Here is a 20,311-nt window from a genome sequence, read left to right as displayed (position 1 = left end):
TTTCCTCACCTTTCCTGCCTGGCTCCTGGACAGCGCAATTTCACTTTCAAGTTGTTTAATCCTCACATCTCTTTGCTTCACTTCATGAACAAACGTCTCCTTCGCTCTGCGGAGCTTGGCTTTACGGCGAACTTGTCGCTCGTTGTGTTTCCTGAGAAGATAGATATATAAATAGCAACCTATTAAAATGCTTGACTGGTTGTGTACCCGAAGAACAATAAACTAGAGGCCTAGCACTTGCTCAGATTGCCACGTGGCATCTGTACAATCCCGGTAGGGGTGAGAGGAAGGAGAATATTACCCAGGTGGAACAATAGAGCCAGTGGATCTGCTGTGGGGTCAATGTAGCCAGTCCAAATGCCTAACTGACTGATACTGTCATTTCTCTGAAATGGTTCCAACTTCCCCCATTCTGGTAAAATAGCCAGCCTTTGAATGTGCCAACGTCTTGGCCCAATTCAGAGCCCTCTGACCTCTGTTAGGTCAGACAGAAGCCTGCTGGCCTCAGGAACCACACCCTAAGGTGGGGAGCATGATTGTTGAGAGATGAGCCCACAAACGTTTCATCTTCCTGTTGGCCACAAATCCAAAATCCAAACCACAGTAACAAGGCTCTTGTCTCCGTACCTCACGTATGGGTCTGCCCACCTTGGTTTTCGTTTGTTTTTAAATAAGATACAACTTCAGCCAATCAGAAACCAGTCTCTGAAGCAGGGCCCATGCTTTCCACAAGTTGGCTCTCAGAAGGGTCCTATCCAATCCTTCCCCAGGAGACCAGGACAAACAGCAATCCCAGCCTGTCTAGTTTAAATAAACCTGCGATGAGGCTTCAACCGCTTCTATCTTCCCTTTCTCAGCTTTGGTTCTGCAGATGCCAGGCTCAGTTCCTCCCTTCCTGATCTTGGTCTTACTGCACTGCAATCCCCAAAACCTGTGGAGTGACACTGGCAGAACACTGGGGTAATGCGGCAGTGAACTCCACGCTCTGTATTCACCCCTCCATTCCCAGGATAATCAGTCAGAGCTTCTCCTTCCTTGCTGCTTAAAATCTTCGTCAATTTATTCACTTATTAATGCAGACTGAACTCCAGAAACATGCCCACATACAGACTATAAGTGCCCTGACAACCCGCTGCTGGAAAATAACCACCCAACATCACAACACAATACAATAAATCAGCAGAACATACCCCATCGCACACCACCCACTTCCCCAAATGCTCTGTCAAGTAGATGGGCTTTTGCAGGGGCTTTTAAGGTCAACACATTAGGGCACTTTGGATGTAATGAGGGCACTAGCCCCAAAGCAGAGATTGCTTCCTGGAGAATGGCATCCTGGCCACGCTTTCTCTTTAATGCCAGTGGTGTGTCTGCTGATCACAGCTGTGGCAGGCTGGCCCAGAGAGGTGTCTCTCAGGAAGACAGGACACAAGCCATTGTAGGCTGTATAGGTCACAACTAGTACGTTCAACTCCACCTGGAAACCAACAGGCAGACAATTACAGTCACTCAGAAAGAAACAGGAGGAGGTGTAAAAACATGAGAGAATTTGTTCCCATCAAAACAAAATGACATTCTGGAAACAATTCAAAATTTTTGTTTCAAAGTTTTTCAAAAAATCAAAACATTTTAATCAAAATCAATATTGTGAACTGGTTTGAAACTGAGTCTGATTGTAATGCCTTTTCTGTCAAAAAATGTTTAGATGAAAAATGTCTGATGAGCTTTACAGCCAGTGCTGTGTGCTCCTCCTGAGACCTGTAATAATTGTTTAAATCTCTTAGGCACTTATATTGCCCCCATCATGTCACAGTCCAATGTATCATGGATTCACAAGGTTGGTAGGGACCTTAGGAGATGATCTACTCCAAGCCCTGCTTAAAGCAGGGGCCAGTTCCTAACAAGCCCCCTTAAGGATTGAACTTACAACCCTGGGTTTAGCAGGCCAATGTTCAAACCACTGAGCTATCCCTCCTCCCCTGCTGAGACCTGTAGCAGGGTGGTTACCCTGCTCCTGCCCTGAAGGGCTTGAAACAGTCTTGGGGGAAGGTTATGGCTGGGAGCTGCTAAGCTGGGCTGATTGGGAAGTGGCTGCAGCTGGGACACGCCCCAACCAGGCCACAGCGGGCCTATATAAAGAGGCTGTGAGCCAGAAGCCCAGATAGGCTCCCTCTGGCTGTAGAGGGAGAAGGGCCTGGCTGCAGGGAGCTAGAGACAGGGTACCTGAGTGAAGCAGGGCTGGGGAAAGACAGAGGAGCTAGGGAGCTCCAGCCTGGAAAGCCCCAGGCTGTGGCCTAGCGTAAGGCCCAGGGGTACTGGGGGTTGCAGAGGGCAGCCCAGGGGTAGGCCAAGGCAGCAGGTCCAAACCCTCCTTGCTAGTGATGAATAGGCTGATACTGCAGTCTGCCCCAGGGCATGGGGCTAGATGATGGCTGGCAGTAGCCATATACTGAGGTGAGGTGGGGATAGTGAGTGGGGGTTTCCCTGGGATGGGGAAAGAGAAAGGGGTTACTGCTCAGAAGCAGCACCCCAGGTACAAGGGCACTGTGTCCGGGAGGGATACGGGGGTCAGAGGACAGGCGGATCACCAGCCTGTAGAGGGTGCTCTGGAGCTGGAATGAGCTAATTCCTGGAAGTCACCAGCAGGAGGGGCCGCAGGGGTGAGTCCGCATGTCTACAGACCCCACTTGCTTACGTGGTGCCTGTGCCCTGCACCACCCTCTGCTCCTGAATGGAAGAGTACAGAATGAAGTAGCTACAGAAGTGGGACATTTACTCTGCCTGATTCTCTTTGAAGATGCCAACTGAAAGCAGATCTCTCAGCGCTGACTGTATTTTACATGGGAGACCAAAGTTCACACTATAAGCCACTCCACTGTCACAACAGGGACACAAAGAGCAAATGCAGTGCAAACTCAATCCCCCGTGGCCCCTGCCGCTTTGGTCATTACCTGACATAGATATCGAGCTGCTTCAGGAGACAATCATATTCCTCATGGAGGGTTTCCTTCTCCTGCTGCAACAGTGACAGCTGCTCTGAAAGGTTCTGATTGGCTTTTTGACAATGGAGATGCTGAAAAACAGATGCATGTTTTAGAATTTCTCTTTAAAAAAATATGTAGGGATAGAAAACGTCCTTTCAATCCTTGCACTCCTGGCTCCAGGCTCAACAGCTTCTCTGTCATAAAGCCTCTTTTTTTTGCCCAGTAACCAGACAAAGGAACAATCGTATCTAGGCTATCCTGCTCTTGCCACTCCAATGAAACTGCCTTTGCTATGGCCACAGGAGGAGTCTGCCTCTTCCTAGCTAAGTTGGAAGAATGTGGATCTCCCTGGCAGGGACACAGAGTGAAGGGACTCTGCTCCCAGGTGTATTGTCTCCCACCCGGATTGCTGTGCAAAAGGCCCCATGCTCTGAAAAGAAAGGGACTCCCTTCTCCTGTTCCATCCTCCTGCCCCCACCCAACCCTCCCACGGAACTCTATTCACAGTAAGCTTTAGGCCTTGTCTATGATACAGTGGCACAGCTGCAGCGTTGCAGTGTAGATGCTTCCTATACCAACGGAACGGGGTTTTCTGTGGATGCTATTGCAGGAGGCAGTAGCCAGGTTAATGGAAGCACTCTTCCATTTGCCTACCTGCGTCTACACCAGGGGTTAGGTCAGTCTCACTACAGTGCTCAGGGCATGACTTTTTTACAGCCCTGAGCGATGCAGCCAGGTGGAGCTAATTTTTAAGTGTAGACCAGGCCTTAAGCAGGTGGATGGGATGATGTTGTGGAGGGGAGCACAGAGAGCTCCCTCTGTTTTCACATCACTCGTATTCTAATCCAGGTCCCTAAGAGATACTGAACACCTGGAATCCCTGTTGAAATCAGTGGGAGCTGCAGGAGCTCGGAACCTCTCAGGATTTGACCCTGTGTTATCAATTTCTGGGCATGGGCCCTGCAACTCCACTGCTCCAAGACTGAGCCCTCTGGCCCCAGTGCCTCTGTTCTCACTGTGGCTCTTTGGTGGGTCCAAATGAGCGTTGACACCTGGTACAGACTTCACTGGGGAGCAAGACAACCAGCAGGAATTCATAACAAAGCAGGACAAACTATTCAGAACAAACCAACATTTACCACTAGAGTACGGTATTAAAGGGTCCTTAGGTTAGTGTGGAAAAGGAAAACTTCACTGAGAGCCCATGCTGGCTGCCCCTGCTGTCCAAAGCCTCCTGGATTTCATCTCTCTCTGTTTCTTTCCCCTCTACCCTGGGCAGCTGCAATCTTCTATCACAGTCCGCTCATACCAAGCCTCTTGTCCCCAGCTGCAGCCGTGCTGCGTTCACACGTCCTGCTTCCTACAGCTCCCAGCCGTTGAAAGTTAATGTCCAGTCTTTGGTCTTCCATTGTATCTCCCAAGGCAAATTCAACCGTATGGGGACAGTTCTTAATAGTTCATTCATACCAACCCAGCAAGCCCATGTGGCACCAACATCCCCATCCCTTATCTGCCTGTCCCAGAGGAGAAACTAACTCCTTCACACCCAGTGGATAGCAATACAAAGTGAGTGAGGATACGGAGTCACACACATCTTTCATAATGCCACAAACACTTCTACATTCTCCACAGCAACATTGTCAGGTGACAGGGAAGTACGACTCTTAGCTTGATGGTCTGTATTGAAGTTAGTCATTAGAACAGCAGCATCATTTGTGCCACCAACCTGTCCCCTTCCCAAACAGCCAACCCCAGAGCAGCCATGTGTAACTTACCTCATCTGATGCTGTTTTTTTTTCATCCTCTAATATATGCAGTTGTGCCTCCTGCTGCTGAAACCTGACCTGCAGCTCAGCGTGAGTCTTGGCCAGCAAAGTCTCAGTCCCGTGTGAGTGTCTGAGCTGTTGCTGCAGCTCCTCTGCATGCTGATCCAGGAGCTTCCTAAAAGCATGTCATGGCAATGAGGCAACAATGGACAACCACTGATAAGAAGTTGACAGGGTTTCAAGTTACTCTGGGCCTGGTCCCCACAGAGATTTTGTATCGGTATAAATAGTTATATCAATACAACCTCTAGTATGAACCCAGTTATACTGGTATAAAAGTGCCTTCTACCAGCATAGTTTATTCTCTTTTCCAGATGGGAATAAGCTTTACTGGTATAAGCACCTTGATTCTGGTATAACTGCATCCACGCTGGGGGAGTTGTACCCTTTTAACTACATTGGTGTAGTTACAGAAGCACAACTTTTGGGTGTAGACAAGGCCAGTTACTAATGCAAAGCCCCCTCTGAAGATCATTAGTCATTAGACCTGTGAATCAGAAAGACAATGAAATGAAATGAGCTAAGAATATTGTGACCTAGGGACCCATTGATGCCAACTGGTAGGGGGTACAGGGGGTCATAGGGTTTTACAGGGATCCCCTGGGTCAGATATGATAACAGTTCATTGAAGGCTGGCATGTGAGATCTCTACTGAGAGCCAGTAGCCCACTAGTCGTCATAACCAGTATGGAATGTACGTACGGATAATATTTAAGGGTTTATGTACCTATCCTGAAAATGATGCTCTTAAGTAGGGCTATCAATTAATTGCAGTTAACTCACACGATTGATTTAAAAAAAATTAATAGTGATTAAACATATTAACTGTGATTAATGGCAGCTTTAATCGGACTGTTAATAATAGAATGGCAATGGAAATTTATTACATATTTGTGGATGTTTTTCTACATTTTCAAATATATTGATTTCAGTTACAACACAGAATACAAAGTGCACATGCTCACTTTTCATTATTACTTTTATTACAAATGTTTGCACTGTAAAAATATAAAAGAAACAGTATTTTTCAGTTCACCTCCTACAAGTGCTGTAGTGCAATCTCTTTACGGTGAAAGTGCAACTTGCAAATGTAGATTTTTTACTAAATAACTGCACTCAAAAACAAAACAATGTAAAACTTTAGAGCCTACAAGTCCACTCAGTCCTACTTCTTGTTCAGTCAATTGCTAAGACAAACAATCATAGAATATCAGGGTTGGAAGGGACCTCAGGAGGCATCTAGTCCAACCTCCTGCTCAAAGCAGGACCAATCCGCAACTAAATCATCCAAGTTTGTTTACATTTATGGGGGATAATGTTGCCCGCTTCTTATTTACAGTGTCACCTGAAAGTGAGAAAAAGGCATTCACATGGCACTTTCGTAGCCAGCATTGCAAGGTATTTACGTGCCAGATGTGCTAAACTTTCATATGCCCCTTCATGCTTCACCATTCTGAGGACATGTTTCCGTGCTGATGACGCTTGTTAAAAAAATAATGCGTTAATTAAATGTGTGACTGAACTCTTTGGAGAAGAACTGTATGTCTCCTGCTCTGTTTTACCTGCATTCTGCCATATATTTCATGGTTATAGCAGTCTTGGATGATGACTCAGCACATGTTGTTCTTTTTAAGAACACTTTCACTGCAGATTTGACAAAAAGCAAAGAAGGTACCAATTTGATATTTCTAAAGATAGCTATAGCACTCGACCCAAGGTTTCAGAATCTGAAGTGCCTTTCAAAATTTGAGAGGGGCGAGGTGTGGAGCATGCTTTCAGAAATCTTAAAAGAGCAACACTCTGATGCAGAAACTACAGAAACTGAACCACCAAAAAAGAAAATCAGCCTTCTACTGGTGGCATCTGACTCAGATGACGAAAATGAACATGTGTCGGTCTGCACTGCTTTGGATTGTTATTGAGCAGAACCTGTCATCAGCATGGACACATGTTCTCTGTAATGATAGTTGAATCATGAAGGGACATACGAATCTTTAGTGCATCTGGCACATAAATATCTTGCGATGCTGGGTACAACAGTGCAATGCGAACGCCTTTTCTGACCTTCAGGTGTCATTGTAAACAGGAAGCTGGCAGCATTATCTCCCATAAGTTCAACTTTCATGATAAAAAGATTGCACTACGGTACTTGTAATAGGGGAATTGAAAAATACAATTTATTTTGTTTTTTAAAGTGCAAATATTTGTAATAAAAAATAAATATAAAGTGAGTACTGTACACTTTGTATTCTATGTTGTAAATGAAATCAATATATTAGAAAATGTAGAAAAACATCCAAAAATATTTAAATAAATGGTATTCTAATATTGTTTAACAGTGCGATTAATCGTATGATTAATCGCGATTTATTTTTTAATCACGTGACAGCCCTACTCTTAAGGTCTTGGAGTTAAGGCAAATCACCAGGAGGTGATATACCTTGGAAATGTTCCTTTCAGGCAGGAGATAACAGAGACCTCTCTCCCTATGTGATGATTGGTGTGTTCTGTTTTATGCCTCACTGTGTGCCTATTTGCATACTGAGCCATGGGCAAAAGAAGAGATTGAGAAATCTACAAGAGAGCGAGTCTACAAAATTAAATCAACAGCAGGGGGTGAGCTGTTTATGAATAAAGATGAAGGATGGGATTGGTATATCTTGAGGGCCAAAGACACACATGGAATCCGTCACCTCAGAGGCAGGGGGACATGGGTCTGTCTCATGAAAGGAGGGTCACAGGCCACATGGCTGTAAAGTGCTGCTGAGAAATACTTGGTTAGACAGAAGAGTATCTAGTAAATTAAGTCTAGGCTGTAGCATGTGTACTAGGATTTTATTTTATACGTAACCATTTGTTTTCATTCTTCCACTTGCAACTACTTGAATATCTCTGTTAAATAAACATAGACCTTAGTTCACTCTGTACATGTGCAAGTGCCGTGTGTTAAGTGGAGTGGTGATCGGAGGTGCATGGTAAGCTAGAGTATATTGTTTCTTTGGAAGCAGCCAATCTGTGAATATTCTGAGGGTCCAGTGGACCAGCACTGGACATGTCAGGGAGATGCTCGGAGGACTCAGGGATTGGATTATGCCTATCATTAACCTGGAGAGAGACAGCAAGGCCCAAAGGGAACGGTGTGTGTTGCCCAAGGCTGATGGAGTTGCGGAGCTGAACCCGACAGACAAAGACGGGCCTTCCTCATGGCAAGGACAAAGGGGAGTGAGGTGCCTCCCAACCTTGGGTAACCCCAGGAAGCGTCACCAATGCTATGCGCATATCTTTGTGCTGTGCCCACTACATATTTTGCCATTCCTGGAGTCAGACCTTGTGATGAGCAAAAGAAAAACTTATTTTAGGACTTGTCTACATGCGAAAGTTAGTTGTGAAATAAGCTAGGGAATGTAAAGTGCAATAGCTTCTCCACACTAGCTCCCTGTGGAGTTGCTCTTATTCTGCTTCCAAAATGGATTAACCAATGCGGAGTAGCTATTCCCCAGGGTAGACAAGTGCGGAGTCCATCCTCACCCGAGAGGAGGTGAAGGTCATACCCAGCCGCTGCAGGAGGTGCACTTCCGAAGTTCATTCCGGTTCTAGCCGTATGCACCATTATCGGTACAGGGAGTCCCCCTGAAACCACCAATATCTCCAGGACCAGAATGACCTTGTTAACCTTACCCATTGTTCTGTACCCCAAAGCAAACGTGCCATAGAACCCCTCCCCCGCTTCAGAACAGTGCAGCATAACCTAGGTGGTTATGTCCGTACGGGAAGCTTCCAGCAGTAACTGATGCAGCAATGTCTGCCTGAGTTTGCACAGGGACAGGCACTGTAGTGGGATGTGCCCCATTCAGTCTCAGGGGGAGTTAATGCTGAGGCCAACTGACCACCATTTAGAAGTTGACATTGTTAACTCTTTCATTGCTGATCACCCAGCCAATGTGTCTCCCCACTATACACTGACGATGGAACGGATGTTAAGGATAACCTAGGCATGGCCCAATATCTAAATAAGTACTTTGCCTCAGTCTTTAATAAGACTAGTGAGGAGTTTAGGGATGATGGAGGGATGATAAACGGGAATGAGGATATGGAGGTGGATATTACCGCATCTGAGGTAGAGGCCAAACTTGAACAGCTTAATGGGACAAAATCGGAGGGCCCGGACAATCTCCATCCGAGGATATTAAAGGAACTGGCGCATGAAATTGCGAGCCCGTTAGCGAGAATTTTTAAGCAATCGGTAAACTCGGGAGTTGTGCCGTACGACTGGAGAATTGCTAACGTAGTTCCTATTTTTAAGAAAGGGAATAAAAGTGATCCGGGTAATTATAGGCCTGTTAGCTTGACGTCTGTAGTGTGTAAGGTCTTGGAAAAAATTTTAAGGGAGAAAGTAGTTAAGGACATTGAGGTCAATGGTAATTGGGACGAATTGCAACATGGATTTACTAAAGGTAGATCGTGCCAAACCAACCTGATCTCCTTCTTTGAGAAGGTGACGGATTACTTAGACAAAGGAAATGCGGTAGATCTAATTTACCTCGATTTCAGTAAGGCGTTTGACACGGTTCCGCATGGGGAACTGTTAGTTAAATTGGAAAAGATGGGGATGAATGTGAAAGTTGTAAGGTGGATAAGGAACTGGTTAAAGGGGAGACTCCAGCGGGTCGTACTGAAGGGTGAATTGTCAGGCTGGAAGGAGGTTACTAGTGGAGTCCCTCAAGGATCGGTTTTGGGACCGATCTTATTTAACCTTTTTGTTACTGACCTTGGCACAAAGAGCGGGAATGTGCTAATAAAGTTTGCGGATGACACAAAGCTGGGGGGTATTGCTAACACGGAGAAGGACCGGGATACTATTCAGGAAGATCTGGACCACCTTGTAAACTGGAGTAATAGTAATAGGATGAAATATAATAGTGAAAAGTGCAAGGTCATGCACTTAGGGATTAATAATAAGAATTTTAGATATACGTTGGGGACGCATCAGTTGGAAACGACGGAGGAGGAGAAGGACCTTGGGGTATTGGTTGATAGCAGGATGACTATGAGCCGCCAATGCGATATGGCTGTTAAAAAAGCAAATGCGGTTTTAGGGTGCATCAGGCGAGGTATTTCCAGCAAAGATAAGGAGGTGTTAGTACCGTTATATAAGGCGCTGGTGAGACCCCACCTGGAATATTGTGTGCAGTTCTGGTGTCCCATGTTTAAGAAGGATGAATTCAAACTGGAACAGGTTCAGAGACGGGCTACTAGGATGATCCGAGGAATGGAAAACCTGCCTTATGAAAGGAGACTCAAAGAGCTTGGCTTGTTTAGCCTGGCCAAAAGAAGGCTCCGGGGGGATATGCTTGCTCTATATAAATATATCAGGGGGATTAACGTTAGGGAGGGAGAGGAATTATTTAAGTTTAGTACTAATGTAGGCACGAGGACGAATGGGTACAAACTGGATATTAGGAAGTTTAGACTTGAAATTAGACGAAGGTTTCTAACCATTAGGGGAGTGAAGTTCTGGAACGGCCTTCCGAGGGAAGTAGTGGGGGCAAAAGACTTATCTGGCTTTAAGACTAAGCTTGATAAGTATATGGAGGGGATGATATGATGGGATAGTTTAATTTGGGCAATTGATCTTGGATTATCAGCAGATAAGTCTGCTCAATGGTCTGTGAGGGGATGTTGGATGGGATGGGATCTGAGTTACTGCAGAGAATTCTTTCTTGGGTGCTGGCTGGTGAGTCTTGCCCACATGCTCAGGGTTTAGCTGATCGCCATATTTGGGGTCGGGAAGGAATTTTCCTCCAGGGCGGATTGGCAGGGGCCCTGGAGGTTTTTCGCCTTCCTCTGCAGCGTGGGGCATGGGTCGCTTGCTGGTGGATTCTCTGCAGCTTGAGGTCTTCAAACCACAATTTTGAGGACTTCAATAACTCAGTCATGGGTTAGGGGTTGTTATAAAAGTGGATGAGTAGGGTTCTGTGGCCTGCTTTGTGCAGGAGGTCAGACTAGATGATCATATTGGTCCCTTCTGACCTACAAGTCTATGAGTCTATAATGCCCGGACGGATGAATGCTGGGGTGGGGGGCAGTGGGGAAGGCAGGTGCTGTTGAAGGTTGCTGGGGTGGGAAATTATGGGCCTAATTCATAATTACAGGTTACAGGACCCTAGTGCCAGAAAGTCCACCAAGAGCAGTGGCTGGAGAGTGGGTGAGATTAGCACCACTGCCAGGCAGCCTCTGCAGTGGAGTTCACACAGAGTACTTCCCAGCGCGCAAAGCTATGGAGGTGCTGCAGCAGCTCCTCTGCATGCTGATCCAGGAACTTCCTGAAAACATGGCATGGTAGTGAGGCAGAATCCCCACGATGGTCTTGGCTTCCCTCCAGAGTAAATGATTCTCCTGATCCAGCTGCCCCATGGGTTGCGTCCTCTTAGGATCATAGATTATTAGGGTTGGAAGGGACCTCAAGAGATCATCTAGTCCAACCCCCAGCTCAAAGCAGGACCAATCCCCAAATCACCCCCTCAGGGACTGAGCTCACAACCCTGGGTTTAACAGGCCAATGCTCAAACCACTGAGCTATACCTCCCTCTTGTCCTTGAAGTCTCTAGGAGTTCACAAAAAACTCTCTACCTATTTCCACAGCCCTAATCATCTCTATTGATGTGAAATGCACTGTATTATCTATGCAGCCTGCCACACTATGGCTGTCCCTGCTGTGGCCATTCCAATCAGCACCAAGTCCTTTCCTCCCTTCGTCCCATCTAACTTGCTGAATATTCACACATGCGTTTTCCAAGACTAGAGCCCAGGCCCCACCTCCTTAACTTATCCACACATCTCTATAATCTCAGCACACTACGCCCTTGACCAGTGACCCCTGCTATGTTCGTACTGGTTATAAATGCAGTCCTTACATCTGATGCTATTTCTCATTTAACTTAACAATATGTTCAGACAGACATACAGATAACATTAGCTACCATCTCTCTAAGTCCTTATACTGTGCCTATCACCATGGTATCTGAGTGCCTGCTCTGCTGCTCAGCCTTGTGGGTAGGGGCCTACCAAATTCACAGTCCATTTTGGTCAATTTCACGGTCATAGGATTTTAAAAAACAATAAATTTAATGATTTCAGCTATTTAAATCTCAAATTTTATGGCGTTATAATTATAGGCGTCTTGACCCAAAAAGGAGTCGGGGGGGGGGGGGGTCACAAGGTTATTGTACGGGGGGTTGCGGTACTGCTACCCTTACTTCTGCACTGCTGCTGGCAGTGGCGCTGTCTTCAGAGCTGGGCAGCTGGAGAGCAATGGTTACTGGCCAGGATCCCAGCTCTGAAGGCAGCAGTGCAGAAATAAGGGTGACATGGTATGATATTGCCACCCTTACTTCTGCTCTCCTGCTGCCAGGCTGCTGCCTTCAGAGCTGGGCCCTTAGTCAGCAGCCACCACTCTCCGGCTATCCAGCTTGAAGGCGGAGCAGAAGTAACAGTGCAATACTGCAACCCCCCTAACAGAACCTTCCAACCGCCTTGCAACTCCCTTTTGGGTCAGGACCCCCAATCTAAGAAACGCTGGTCTTCCCTGTGAAATGTGTATAGTATATAGTAAAAGTGCACAAAAGACCAGATTTCATGGGGGGAGACCAGATTTCACAGTCCGTGACACGTTTTTCATGGCAGTGAATTTAGTAGGACCCTACTTATGGGACTCAAACTTGTCTCTCCTTCCAGTGAAGATTTAATGCTATTGACTATAGTTGTCTGGACCCTTCCTGCCCCTTTCCCAATTTGAGAAATGAAATTCACTGTTACGTTTCTATTCAGGGCCAGACTAGGGGTTCAAACAGCCTCTTGTACTCTTGGCCCTGATGCCTACATATTTTATCCTGTCCATCATCTGCCAGTGTGGTAGCTATAATGGATTCCAGGTAAACTCCATCCACTGTCTACCCTTCTTCAATAGCCTTTGTTACTCCTTTCAGTAATGCAGTTAATGAATCACATCAGAACACATGTTGTGTTGAGGAGTGAGGGAGAACCCTGGAATTTGGTAATGCTGAAAGTGACCGAGTCTTAGTGTCCAATGACACACAAAGCTGGGAGCACTTTCTAAAGGCTTAGCCCAGAGAAAAGCCGAAGGTGTTATTTACAGTAAGTCTGTGGACCATGGCTTTGCCAGGATGGGACAAATGAAATCCACAGGATGATTAAGGTGGAACTCTGTGGCCTTTGCTTTGCTGTATAGTTAATACTGGCAAAGCCCCCTAGTGCAGACACAGCTTATACCAGGGGTCAGCAACCTTTCAGAAGCAGTGGGCCGAGTCTTCATTTATTCACTCTAATTTAAGGTTTTGCGTGCCAGTAATACATTTTAACATTTTTAGAAGATCTCTTTCTATAAGTCTATAATATATAATTAAACTATTGTTGTATGTAAAGTAAATATGATTTTTAAAATGTTGAAGAAGCTTCCTTTAAAATTAAATTAAAATGCAGAGCCCCCCAGATTGGTGGCCTGGACCTGGGCAGTGTGAGTGCCACTGAAAAGCAGCTCACGTGCTGCCTTTGGCACCTGTGCCGTAGGTTGTCTACCCCTGGCTTATACTGAACAAAAGAGTTTTTCTGCTGGCATAGCTCAACCTCTTCCCCAAATGCCATCAGCTATGTCGACAGAAGCACTTTTGTCTCTGCATAGCTGTGTCTGCACTGGGGGGTTGCTGGCATTGTGATGTTGGCTGAGCAGGGGTTTCTTCACACCCTGACTAACTTAGCTAGACTGACAAAAATTTGTAGTTTACACCTGACCTGTCAGTCACCACTTTGGAAGGAACTTAGCATGTGCCCATAACACCAGCTTATCTTTAAAGGCTGTAGTCAACTGTATCACTTGCTAGGGCCTGCTGCTCACTCGCTCTAGGAGCTGAAGTCCAGACGCCAAGATGACGGGCACGCTATAACCAAGGCCCTGCATAGTCTGCAGCAAGATGGACCTAGCTTTTGAGGTGAGCTCTCTGGGTTCTACAGCCTCTGGTGGAAATCTGGAACGTCCCTGGGAGCTTTGGGTGAATTTAAAACATTGAGATTTTTGTTGAGTTATCAACCTGACAGACCCTCTCTGCCAGATTCACGTACTTCTCCAGTGAGGAGCAGAGTGGCTTTGTGGCCAGTGCACTGGACTGGGAGTCAGGAGAGCTGGGTTTTATTCTCTGGATTCTGGAATAGCTCTCCCACCGACTTGCTGCATGACCTTGGGCAAGTCACTTCCTCTCTCTGTTCCCCCTCCCAACCTTTGTCTGTCATGCTTATTTAGACTATATGTTCTCTGGGGCAGGGACCATCTTGTGCCCTGTATTTGTAAAGCACCCAGTCCAGCGGGGCTCTGATCTTGCTTGGGGCCTGAAGGTGCTGCCATATTACATATAGAAATAATAATGCTAAAACCCCATTGTGGGGCAGGAGGGCTTTTTGCTGAGCTGAGGTTCCCTCTGACTGGAATGCCTTCCAGGCAGAACACTGGCAGGCTGGATATTTGCTCCACATCTGGAGGTTTTTGCTGCTTGTGATTAGGCCTTTGCAGCCTCCGGTGGAGTTTGCTTGCAGCACTCACTGTGCTACAAGTCGCACAGCCCCAAGAGCACTGCTCAGAGCTCCCTTTCCAGGGTTTTGATTTCTTCAGGGGAGACCATGACAAAAGCATTCCCCTGCACCTCCCTCCCCCTCCCTAGGGTTGTCTACAGTGCCCATCAGCTCAGCCTGGTGACAGTGAGACGCCCTTAGTTCTGGTTCGGAAGGGATCCCCATTTCCTGTTCAGGCTAAAGCAGCAATGCAGCCGTACTCCACTGCCAGGCAGAGCACCATGTAAACAGCAGGCCAGCATGTTCCCGGAGCAGCCAGCATCCTGGGACTAGCACCCCCTCACTTCAGCAACATGACAACCCCAGTTCCTTTCACCTTTTCCGCTGCTCTTCCTGGAGCTGTCGCCACAGCTGAGTTTCCCTTTCTTGGGCCTCCTTTAACTCCTCCTCCATTTGCTTCCTGCCCAAAACGTGGATCTCAGTTAGGCGAAGCTGGTGATGGGACTCCTTCAGTTTTTGCTGTAGCTCCAAAACCTTGGGGGAAATTGGTCGCAAATTAAATAAACAGTAAATGACAGGTTTTGGTTGGACGCTATCAATAACAGCTGACTACTGCAAGTCAGCCTGGGCTGCTGAAGAACGGAACCTGCCTCTGGTACAGTTTGCAGGGCCAGCCTCTCCCAGCCCTGCTGCAGGCTAATTTGTGGTACCGCAATGCCACCTTTGCTGCCTGAAGGAACGGCTTCTGCGAACCTCTGCAGGCACAGGGAATGCACAGACAGCGACTACATTAGAAACAAGAGGCAGACCAAGGACAGGGTAGGCCCATTACTCAGTGAGGAGGAAAATACAATGACAGAAAGTGTGGAAATGGTAGAGGTGCTTAATGATTTCTTTGCCTTGGTTTTCACCAAGAAGGTTGGTGGCGTCTAACATAGTTAATGTCGGTGAAAATGAGGTAGGATCAGAGGCTAAAATAGGGAAAGAAAAAGTTAAAAATTACTTAGACAAGTTAGATGTTTTCAAGTCACCAGGGCCTGATGAAATGCAGCCTAGAATACTCAAGGAGCTGACTAAGGCGATATCTGAGCCATTAGCGATTATCTTTGAAAAGTCGTGGAAGACGGGAGAGATTCCGGAAGATTGGAAATGGACAAATACAGTGACAATCTAAAAAAAAGGGAATAAGGACAACCTGGGAAATTAAAGAGCAGCCACCTTTACTTCAGTACCTGGAAAGATAATGGAGCAAATAATAAAGCAATCTATCTGCAAACATCTAGAAGATAGTAAGGCGATAAGTAACAGTCAGCATGGATTTGTCAAGAACAAATCATGTCAAACAAACCTGAGAGCTTTCTCTGACAGGGTATATCTTGACTTTAGTAAAGCTTTTGATACTGTCTCACATGACCTTCTCATAAACAAACTAGGGAAATACAGCCTAGATGGAGGTGGGTGCACAACTGGTTGGAAACCGCTCCCAGAGATTGGTTATCAGTGGTTCACAGTCATGCTGGAAGGGTATAACGAATGGGGTCCTGCAGGGACTGGTTCTGGGTCCCGTTCTGTTCACTATCTTCATCAATGATTTAGAAAATGGCATAGAGAGCACACTTATAAAGTTTGTGGACAATAACAAGTTGGGAGGGGTTGAAAGTGCTTTGGAGGACAGGAATCTAATTCAAAATGATCTGGACAAACTGGAGAAATGGTCTGAAGTAAATAGGATGGAATTCAATAAGGACAAATGCAAAGTACTGTACTTCCTTGGGTCTCTGGGCCCTGCCCCCCACACCATTCTGTGTCACGGTACATGGGTAACTGTGGGTGAGGGTGGCTCAGAGTCACTATCGGTGGGCAGTAGGCTGGATGACTAGGGGGACTGGGCAGGGGCTAAGCTAGGATGGGAGGAGAGAGAGATTAGAAATGAGCAGCGATAGAGCTAGAAGGGCTTGGGAATGAGAGGAGAAGAGAACAGAGAGTGGGGTGAGATTGAAAACATGGAAAAAGGAAGAGATCACAGTAAAGAGAAAAGAAATGAAGGAAGTGGAAGGAAATGAGTGAGAAGTAAAGAGAGAGTAACACACCCACAAGAGGAGAAAATAATAGATCTCACGAAGGTGAGGAGGAAAGCCAGGGTCATACAGCTAGGGTCCATCCCAGAAAATTAGTAAAGCAGGACGTCCAAAGATTACAACAGGGCTCCTGTGACATCTGAGTATGTCTCTCTCATGCCATAGGGTAGAACAAGGTCTCAAATTCAAATGACTACAAAGGCCACATGAGGGCTAGTTCATTGGCCCGAGGGCCGCATCACTGACACACACCCCCCTCGCTGCCCCCAGCCCTGCCCCCACTCCACACCTTCCATGAGGCCCTGCCTCCTCCCACCCCTTCCCTGCCCCCATTCCAACCCCTACCCTGAAGTCCCCACCCCAACTCTGCCCCCTCACTGCCCCCAGAGGGTGCATGAGGGGTGTGGTGGAGACTCAGGGCAGGGAGTTGAGGTGCAGCAGGGGGTTGGGGTGCAGGTAGGGGGCTCAGGGTGCAAAAGGGGTGTGGGATGCAGAAGGGGACTCTGGGCAGGGAGTTGGGGTACAGCAGGGGGTTGGAGTGCAGGCAGGGGGCTCAGGGCAGGGGACTGGAGTGCAGAAGGGGTATGGGATGCAGCAGGGGGCTCAGGGCATGGGATTGGGGTGTGGGGTGCAGTAGGGGGCTCAGGGCAGGGAGTTGGGGTGCAGGGTGCAGGAGGGCTTCAGGGTCTGGGGTGGCAGCAGCGCACATGGGGCCAGGGCGGGTTGCTGGCTCTGGTCCCGGCTCTGCTCTGTGAAGTAGCTGGAACCATGTCCCTGCAGCCCCTGGGGGAGCAGGGACGGAGGGCTCTGTGCACTGCTTGCCACGCCTCCAGGTACCTTCCCCGAAGCTCCCATTGGCCGCAGTTCCCCATTCTTGGCCAATGGGAGCTAAAGGGGGGTGGTGCCTGGAAGCCATGGCAACACACGGAGGGAGCCGTCTGCTTTCCCCACCTCCACCCCCGGCCGCAGGGACATGATGCCAGCTGCTTCAGGGAGCGGTGCAGGGCCCGAGGGGGGCAATCCTGTGGCTGTAGTTTGCTCACTCCGGCCTGGCGGTAGGCCAGCGGGACCCTTGGCAGGCCGCAGGAAATACCCCTGCAGGCCACATGTTTGAGACCCCTGGGGTAGATGGTGCTGTGCAATGGAGACTGTAAACCGTACCAGAGACAGACCAGTGTCCCTGCCAGGAATGCTAACCCTGAAAGGCAGCCGTGCAGAAGAGCTAGCAATGACCAGAGAGACAAGGGTCCGCAGCATTTTCTTCTTAAACCCTATTTTCAGATAGTCAAAGCTTTCTGAATTTTTAATTTTTCAGGCTGAGATTTTCCAGGTGGGGTCTCTTCCAAAATATTGGGGGGAGGGGGGACATTTTTATTTTTGGAAAGTGAGGAAGGAGGAGAATTTTCAGCAAAACCAGATTATTTTTGTGTAAATGGAAAGTAAAAAAATCCACTTTCTCCATTATAAAAAACAATCTGATTTTTTTTCAAAACTTGCTCCAGCTGCAATTTGGCAGCTCCTCACCCTCACTAAGGAGAAGCGACTGTAAGTGATCACTGATTTTTAGGTGACCGAGTCATCATGAGCCTATGAAACTCTCACCCAGAGCCTGTGTAGTACATTTGGAAAGAGATTTTCTAACTAAATTTGTACAGCTTACAGCAAAGTGAAGCTGCACAGTGCAGGCCTAATTTAGTTGCATAGTGAAAAATTCAGTGAATGGAAGCAGTGAATGAGGCAGGGCTCCCCAGGTTGGAAACAAAATGCTGGATGAGATTCATAAATATGCTTCGCACTCTTCCAGCAACCCAAAGCAGATAGAACACCGGATTAACTGACTGCTCCAGTGAATCAGTGTGAGATACTAGACTGCATTTTTGAGGGTAGCCCTGATTTTCCTCTCATTTACATTGGTGTAAAGCATAAAATTGACATAACTGCACAGTGAGGAATCAGGCTTGGTACCATAATCCATATGCACTTCGGGGCAGAGTTAAGGGCATCTGTGCAACCTAACTTCATTATTTTTGCCACTAGTGAGCGCTTTACAGACTAGATCCTGCAAACAGACCAGTGGTTCCCAGACTTTAACAACCTGTGAACCCCTTTCACTAAAATGTCGTCTCACGAACCCCCTCCTAAAAATGTATATTTCCAGGGATTTTCTCCTTTACCTGAGTATAAATTATAAGAGCAGTGACCTTGGAAATATAAAATTTGTTTTTATGACATGATTATTACACACTATTTATTATTCATTATTATTTATCATTACAGTATTTTTATTATTTTATGAAAATGGCAACACTCTTCCAAGATCTCACTTTTATACTTTGTATCACTTTGAATAAGTCTGTTATAAGACAAGGCACCTATGTTTCATCAAGAACAGCATGAAGGTATTTAAGAAGCCAACTCTAGAGTTCCTCCTACACAAGCATTCAGATCTTGAGCAGTCCAGGCAAACAACACATGTTACAACAAAGCTTAAACTTGTTCTTCATAATAATTTAAAAAACAATACTAGTTGCCTATTTAATTTTAAAACCAGCAAAAAATATCTACCATCCTTTCTATTTCTTATAGGGAGTCTTGAAGTTTAAATCTCCTCAGTGTTATAGACATGTTTGCTTTGATATGCTTAGCTCTTGGAAGTCCAGGGGCTCTGGGCTGCTGGTCCCGTGGTCCCTAGGTACAACTCTATCCGCCATTAGGGAATTTTTTCCTGAGAACCCCCTGTAAGATTTTGCGAACCCTAGTTTGGGAACCACTGAAATAGATCCATGTGGATAGAGCTCAGCAACCACATACAGTCTCACTTATTTCTATAGGATTCTAGCTGGACACGTGGCTGCACCAGAATGAGATGAACTGCAGGACTGGGCCTTAGTCTGCAATATCTGCATAGTTTTTTGGATGAAAGCCAAGAGCAGCCTTTCCACTGATTTCAATGGGCTTTGGATTGGACCCTGTATTTCTAACCCAACTCAGAGATCACTTTATTAGTTGTTATTAATATTGCTAGAGCACCTAGGAACCCCAGTCATGGACCAGCACCCCAGTGTGCTAGGCACTGTACAAACACAGAACAAGAAGACAGTCCCTGCCCCAAAGGGCCCACAACCTAAGTAGCGGACAAGAGTTACCAAGTGGGTACAGACAGAATGGCAGGTGCAGGAGTACAAGGAAACAATGGGAAAATACTCTGAATTTCAGAAATAAGATTTCAAAGATGATGTTCAGATTTGCATATTAACATATTCATTGTGTTCCTCATAATAATTGAAATGCACTTCAAATACTTCCAAAAACCTCACAAGTGATCAAAAACTAGCTAGCTGTGTATCTAAGTACTAAGACATTAGCTACCAGTGCATGCTTTTTAGTCTAAGCTTCTGCAGACAACAATTGATGAATGAAGATTTGATACTAATGCAAGGAAGGTTGTATATTTACCTTTTTCTCTGCATCAGTAGCCCTAGATTTCTCCAGTGCAAGTTTCTCCTGCAGACTGCTCTCCAGTTTACTACTCTGGGAGTGCTTCAGCAGCTCTAGTTCAAGTTCTTTGACCTTCTGTTGACTGTGCTCCCATTGCACTGTGAGAGAGGAGCACATTTTTGTTGAGTCGGTTAACTTCAACTGCACTTGTCTCAGTTCAGCTTTGACCTGAGTTTGACGAGGAAAGAAAAGTACAAAACTGAGCACTGACTTCTGTCATAAACAAATAGCTAAGGGTTAATGTTTCTTTCACCTGTAAAGAGTTAACAAAGGGAACCAAACACCTGACCAGAGGACCAATCAGGAAACCGGATTTTTAAAAAGCTCAGGGAGGGAAGGCTTGGGT

General features: G+C 46.5%; 1 protein-coding gene across 1 annotated transcript in view; it reads right to left on the bottom strand.

The window, feature by feature from the left end:
* The window catches only part of CCDC30 (coiled-coil domain containing 30), a 161,038-nt gene that overhangs the window by 11,638 nt on the left and 129,089 nt on the right, over window positions 1-20,311 (bottom strand). Inside the window, exons 19-23 of the mRNA XM_075060183.1 lie at window positions 19,924-20,133; window positions 14,766-14,923; window positions 4,760-4,925; window positions 2,952-3,073; window positions 10-151 (exon numbers count right to left, since the gene is read on the bottom strand). Of these exons, the coding sequence (XP_074916284.1) occupies window positions 10-151; window positions 2,952-3,073; window positions 4,760-4,925; window positions 14,766-14,923; window positions 19,924-20,133 (798 nt within the window). The remainder of the gene's footprint in view (window positions 1-9; window positions 152-2,951; window positions 3,074-4,759; window positions 4,926-14,765; window positions 14,924-19,923; window positions 20,134-20,311) is intronic.

The sequence above is a fragment of the Chelonoidis abingdonii genome, chromosome 23 (genome assembly GCF_003597395.2).
Source record: "Chelonoidis abingdonii isolate Lonesome George chromosome 23, CheloAbing_2.0, whole genome shotgun sequence".
In the NCBI taxonomy this organism is placed as follows: domain Eukaryota; kingdom Metazoa; phylum Chordata; order Testudines; family Testudinidae; genus Chelonoidis; species Chelonoidis abingdonii.
The sequence above is the reverse complement of the archived record's forward strand: the minus strand, read 5'-3'. Positions and strand labels throughout refer to the sequence as shown.